At 33.1% G+C, this 6,582-nt stretch overlaps 1 protein-coding gene across 1 annotated transcript; it reads left to right on the top strand.

Annotated features, from left to right (window-relative positions):
- Nucleotides 1–210: 210 nt before the first annotated feature.
- On the top strand, nucleotides 211–6,166 carry LOC143084975 (vacuolar ATPase assembly integral membrane protein vma21-like). Its single transcript, XM_076261083.1, has 3 exons — nucleotides 211–358; nucleotides 2,652–2,767; nucleotides 5,676–6,166. The coding sequence occupies exons 1-3, from the start codon at nucleotides 336–338 to the stop codon at nucleotides 5,819–5,821; spliced, it is 285 nt and encodes a 94-aa protein (XP_076117198.1). The 5' UTR covers nucleotides 211–335; the 3' UTR covers nucleotides 5,822–6,166.
- Nucleotides 6,167–6,582: the final 416 nt, after the last annotated feature.

A 6,582-nucleotide genomic window follows, 5' to 3' on the forward strand; every position in this document is an offset into this window, starting at 1 on the left:
AAAAAGTCAATATTACTTTGTTAAAATACTCCAATGAATATATACACAGGTGAGGATAGATTAAAACAATGTTAATACAATGTTAGTATAACCCGGATCGTGTTCCTTCTCTGTTACCTAGATTTATAAGTTTTGAACTTTTATCTTGTACGTTGTGGGACATGAATTTTTAATATATATTTCGGTCTTCGTGTAAATTGGGCTCACGCGGAAAGCTGATTGATCAAAATAAGGATTAGACCGACAAAATAATAACTGTTTCTGTCCAATATGAGCTGATAACTGATGTTACACGCTATCGATTTTTAAAACGACACAAATTTCAATTTTTGACAATGGCTGATGATCTTAGAACCAGGTATTGCATTAATAACCAGCGTTTTATATGTATAAATCATGTTTGTGTTTAAAATATAGTATTTAGGGTAAAAATTGATGTCCCAGAAATCCGGATTTTCATAAATGCTTTCGACTATATATATACGATGGTCATTTGTTGCCAAAATTTTAATATGACGTGAAACCTTGTAACCCCATAAGACTGGGACCAAATGAATGAACCCCAATCTTAGACTTGATCCTGATCCTTTTTATTGTTGAGACGTGGATTATTTATGTTTGCTTTACACTTGTCATGTGACTCTGGTCACTCTGACTGTGTCTGGGTTCTCACTTTTGGAACTAACCCTGGGGACTAGGGAATAGAAATATGGTCTCTTAGGTCTTCCTATAACTGGCATCCTTTTGGTTAGTCTAAATAATAATTAGTCAGATAATTTGACAGTCGGTTGATCTGACAGTCTGATGGTCCTACACAAAGCTGTGCTGCTGATATCTTCATATAAGCTTACTCATGCCAAAACATGAGCATTTTTTTTTCAATTTTAAAAGTGGAATGCGTAGTAATGCCTAATGGGATAAAAATTAAATCCTTGAACAATTAATCTAAGATTCCATTCCTTTTCTTCATGTTGATGATGATAACGAGAATGTCTGTTTATGGATGAATGTGATGTACAAATGTATGTCAAATGTATGCTTCTCTTATCTAAGGCAGAGGCCCATTTTAATAGAGGGGGGCCAATGGAACCCGTCCCTCCCCCTTTTGGTGGGCAAATTGGTTGATAATATACATGATATCAGGTATCACTCTAAGCATGACCTCAGTGGGACTCCTCTAAGGCAGTCAGTGGATCGAGGTGGTAATGAGATGGGCATTTGCCCCAAAGATATGAACGACTACATCACATTGAATTTCATAGACATGATAGAAGTAATAGATATTTTTTTATCTTTTCTAAAATTGTTAGCAATTTGTTTTGAAAAATAGGAATAGTCTCATCATCTAAAATTTTTAATTTACTGTAACACTTTCAGGAGATGTTTCATAGCTAATGTTTGGAATGAAATCTTCTTAATAATAAATTGCATCTATTTTTCTGTTATCAAAATATCACTGTTCTTGTATGGCAATATAAATCTAGTCTTTTTCTGGTTAGATTACCATAGCTATAAATGATAACACTTCTATGTAAATAATAAAATGGACCTTAGAATTCATAGTCCAAGGACAAGATACTAATTACCGGTATGTGAAAAGGATCGGAACAAAGACTGGCGATGACAGTACTTGTTCATACACATCAGACACAACAGATAGTTACGGTGGTTAAGACTGATGGCTATAGTGCTGAAGGTCCCAAGTCTGATTCTGTGTCTGGGTACCAGATATTTGATTCCTCAGAAGGGTTAATTTCACCCTTCCTCTCACATCTCTGGTACAAAAACTAAAGTTTAAACTTTTGGGGCCACGGTGTTCAAAGTTGATCACAATTTGATCGGGAAATCAATCTGCTGATAACTCTTTGGTCTGTCTGTTGATGCAGAACAACCCCCTGGTTGTCTATGAATACTTCGGCTTCTTCCACCATAAAAACAGACTTCCTGGTGTCCTAGCACTTCCTTTCTGTTGGGGTGGGGATTGATTGTCCTTGTAAATATTGTTGTGAATATACTTTAGTGACACATCTCCATTAATCCCAATAGCCTGAATAGGGAGTGTACATAAAAGTAATATTTGCCACTGGACTTTTGAAATTGAGACAACATTTTTAATATAAGTGAGAAACTTATCCATACATTAAATTATATTAATGAACAATGGACTCTTAATGTGAAGGACAAACAAATGTGTTGTAACATTAGAAATGTACAGGAAAATGCAGGAATGTGAAAATCATCTTCATGTATGTAACTAAACATTCTCACAAAAATTAAATTTTGTAAACAGATTTAATATTTAATTAAAGCTTCCTTTGAGATATTACAGACAATGTATTGTGTCATTTGGAACAACTTTTCAAATAAAGCAGGACCACTTTAAAACTGATTAATAAAAATCATGTTATGGAAAGGATTTAGTATAAGCTTTATTTTCAGTGTTACTATGTGGGTATTGTTATTTATCATTTTAAAAGACAAAAGTGTGCCACAAAATTAGGAAAAATATTTTACTAGTCTGATTGTATTGAACCAGTTTTGCTGATACTCTAACGATCTGTATACATTGTATAAGTAATTGTACAAGATTTTATATTTATGAACATGATGAAAAAGAAGGAATAGTTTTAATTTTGTTTTGTTTTTTACAGAATGGAAGATAAAGAAAAAACGGACACTGTTATGAGGACTATGGTTGTTTTTAGTCTTGCTATGATTACTTTGCCAATATTTCTCTATTTTGTCAGCAAAAGTTTTTTCTTTGAAGGTAAGTTATTACTGGCATGGTCCTGTTTAGTATGATGCTTTGATTGAAGAATTTAGTTATACCCCCCGGGGGGCTTAAAAAATGTGGGGGTATACTGTTTTACCTCTGTCTGTCCATCTGTCAGTCCATCCATCAGTCAATCGATTCATCCATCAGTCCGTCAGAATATTTTTTGTCTTATCTTTCTCAGGAACTGCATCAAAAGGATTTCTAAAATTTGGTTTCAGGGTTTATATAAGTCAGCTATAAAGTGTATTAGGTTTTCAGATTCATCACTAAACAACTTCCTGTTTACCAATTGCTTGTGTCATCAGCAGACTAGCACTTGTTCACCAGATGAGAAATACAGGTACACTACAGAGGTAGCACTTGTGTTAGTCCACTCTATACACTAATCGATATTAAAATGGGGAGAGATTAAGATCTTAAAAATCTAATTAAAACTTGTTTCCTTTTCATGTGCCTGTCCTAAGTGAGGGATCTATTAAAACTTATTTACTTTTGTGTGCCAGTGTCCTTAGTGAGGAACCTAGTCAAAACTTGTTTCCTTCGTACATTAGATGTAAAGGAGTTTGAGAGCAGTCCATTATGACACATGATAATTAGTTATGTAGTTCATAGTTGTATCATTTATAGAAGTTGGAGAGAAGTCTGTTATGACACATGATAGCTGCAAGATGTATTTGTATCATTTATAGGAGTTGGAGAGAAGTCTGTTATGACACATGATAGCTGCGAGATGTAGTAGTATCATTTATAGGAGTTGGAGAGAAGTCTGTTATGACACATGATAGCTGCAAGATGTATTTGTATCATTTATAGGAGTTGGAGAGAAGTCTGTTATGACACATGATAGCTGTGAGATGTATTTGTATCATTTATAGGAGTTGGAGAGAAGTCTGTTATGACACATGATAGCTGCAAGATGTATTTGTATCATTTATAGGAGTTGGAGAGAAGTCTGTTATGACACATGATAGCTGCGAGATGTATTTGTATGATTTATAGGAGTTGGAGAGAAGTCTGTTATGACACATGATAGCTGCAAGATGTATTTGTATCAGTTATAGGAGTTGGAGAGAAGTCTGTTATGACACATGATAGCTGCGAGATGTAGTTGTATCATTTATAGGAGTTGGAGAGAAGTCTGTTATGACACATGATAGCTGCGAGACGTAGTTGTATCATTTATAGGAGTTGGAGAGAAGTCTGTTATGACACATGATAGCTGCAAGATATAGTTGTATCATTTATAGGAGTTGGCGAGAAGTCTGTTATGACTGTGATAGCTGCGAGATAAAGTTGTATCATTTAAAGGAGTTGGGGAGAAGTCTGTTATGACACATGATAGCTGCGAGATGTAGTTGTATCATTTATAGGAGTTGGAGAGAAGTCTGTTATGACACATGATAGCTGCAAGATGTATTTGTATCATTTATAGGAGTTGGAGAGAAGTCTGTTATGACACATGATAGCTGTGAGATGTATTTGTACCATTTTTAGGAGTTGGAGAGAAGTCTGTTATGACACATGATAGCTTCGAGATGTAGTTGTATCATTTATAGGAGTTGGAGAGAAGTCTGTTATGACACATAATAGCTTCGAGATGTAGTTGTATCATTTATAGGAGTTGGAGAGAAGTCTGTTAAGACACATGATAGCTGCGAAATGTAGTTGTATCATTTATAGGAGTTGGAGAGAAGTCTGTTTTGACACATGCAGAGGCGGTTTAAAGGGGGGGGGGCCTTTTTGGGAAAAAAATTTGTTGCTTATATAGGAAATCACTGAAGCGTGACTGGAGCGGGCCCCCCTTAGGTCAGTCAGTGGGCCCCTTCTAATGAAAAAATCTGGATCAGCCACTGACATGATTGCTTCGAGATGTAGTTGTATCATTTATAGGAGTTGGAGAGCAGTCCTTTATGACACATGATACCTTTAATATGTAGTTGTAATGTTTATAGGGGTTGTAGATTTGTCCTTTATGACACATGATAGCCCTAGGTACCAGTCTTGTATTACAACTCCAGTTTCCAGTGCATGTCAAAACATGGAGGGAAATAAAATAGTTTATTTTTTTCTGATTTTTTTTCTGGACAACTTTTTCTGTTTGATTAAAAGTTTATGCTAAATTGAAACATATATATATAAGAACATCAGTTGTTCGACCTGTAAGTCAAATGCGTTTTGTTTTAATATACTTTTTCACTTTTTTGGTCTTTTGGAAAATGTTGTTTGTGCAGTATTTAGACCCTTCTACAACGAAATTTGTTTTACATGCACACGTATAAAAATTGTGGTTTTTATCCAACGCAATCATAGGTTTGAACGTAGTTTTCAATTTAGACTTGTTTATATATATATACAACTCGTCTTAACATCAACCCAACAATGTTAGATCTGTAAATTGTGTGTTTGGTTCTTCCCTATATATATAGATTTTAAAAAAAATTGCATCTTTTTGGTAATATCACTCGAGGAAAGTGGAAGGATATCATGTTTATTGGAAGTGGTGCAACCTAGTAAAAACAGCAAACAGAAAGTAAAAAAATATAACCCCAACTTTTTGCATGACCCATTTTTTTCTCGATTAAATCACAATTTCATATTAGTACATACATGATATGGACATGATTTTTTTTTCTATGTAGCATTGTTTATTCTTATATTTTCAAAGATCAGCTGTTTTACATGTAAGCCTATGGAACAGTCAATTACAGGACTGCAACTGCATTTAATATGTAGTGGTAATGTTTATAGGGGTTGTAGAATAGTCCTTTATAACACATGATATATAATATGTTATAGCTTCGATATGTTGTAGCAATATATATATATGGAATACTATACTGTAAAAGTTTTGTAATGTAAAAACAGAAATGCTTCAATAAAACTATTTCTCTCTTTACAGCATTTCTTGGAATGAGTTCAGAAAACAGTTACTTTTATGCAGCATTTGTCGCCATAGGAACAGTACATCTTATTCTAGGACTGTTTGTTTACAGAGCATTCACAGAGGATTCTGAAGCCAGACGGACTCCTTTTAAAGAAGACTAGTTCTTTTATACAAATAATATTTTTAAGGAAAAGGTCATTAAAAAAATCCTAGATTCTTTTCCCTTATTTTTTCTAAAAAGTGTTGCAGAGAGATTAAGGAACATTCTTATGCCATATTTATTTATAGCAATTAAATTTCATATTTATCTTTAGCTATTAAAATTCCTACAAAACTAAAAGAAACTACCATGATAAAAACATTCTGCTTTGAAATAATCAGGGCAGAGGATAGTCTAGGAATTATTTTATTGCCTGAATGACTTTTTCAGTGGTATTAAGATCCTTGTAAATATTTTGTTGAAGGATAGATGTATAATATTACCAGGTGGATATCAAGTTGTATTATGCAAACATTTTGGTTTTGTTTAGGAAAAAATCTGTTTATTGTTACTAAAACAAAAAGAAAAAACAGTATATGCAATACAAATTCTAAATAATACAATGTACTTTTTCTAACAATTTAGTACAAATATTGACTATTCAATGAATTAGCTATATATCATAACTTTTTTAAAGTTCACTATTTTTATATTTATTTGTTTAAAGCTTTGCATTGGTTGGTTTAAAAACTGAAAGTATCATAATGTAAATATGTGTACAATGTGATTCATTTGGTGTAAATTATCATGTCAAACTATCATATATGTCATTTTATTAAATTGAATAAAATGTTAATTGAATTTGTTACTTTAATTGATTTTTATAGTATATAAATAATGAATTTGGATAAGACTTTCTCCATAGCAATGACATACTAGTTT

Source organism: Mytilus galloprovincialis, chromosome 8, assembly GCF_965363235.1.
Source record: "Mytilus galloprovincialis chromosome 8, xbMytGall1.hap1.1, whole genome shotgun sequence".
Classification (NCBI taxonomy): Eukaryota; Metazoa; Mollusca; class Bivalvia; order Mytilida; family Mytilidae; genus Mytilus; species Mytilus galloprovincialis.

Excerpts from the sequence above, each read along its gene's own strand:
- LOC143084975 (XM_076261083.1), top strand. The coding sequence starts at position 336 with ATGGCTGATGATCTTAGAACCAG. Across the intron at positions 359-2,651 it reads GCTGATGATCTTAGAACCAG|AATGGAAGATAAAGAAAAAA; the intron begins GTATTGCATTAA and ends TGTTTTTTACAG. Across the intron at positions 2,768-5,675 it reads CAAAAGTTTTTTCTTTGAAG|CATTTCTTGGAATGAGTTCA; the intron begins GTAAGTTATTAC and ends CTCTCTTTACAG.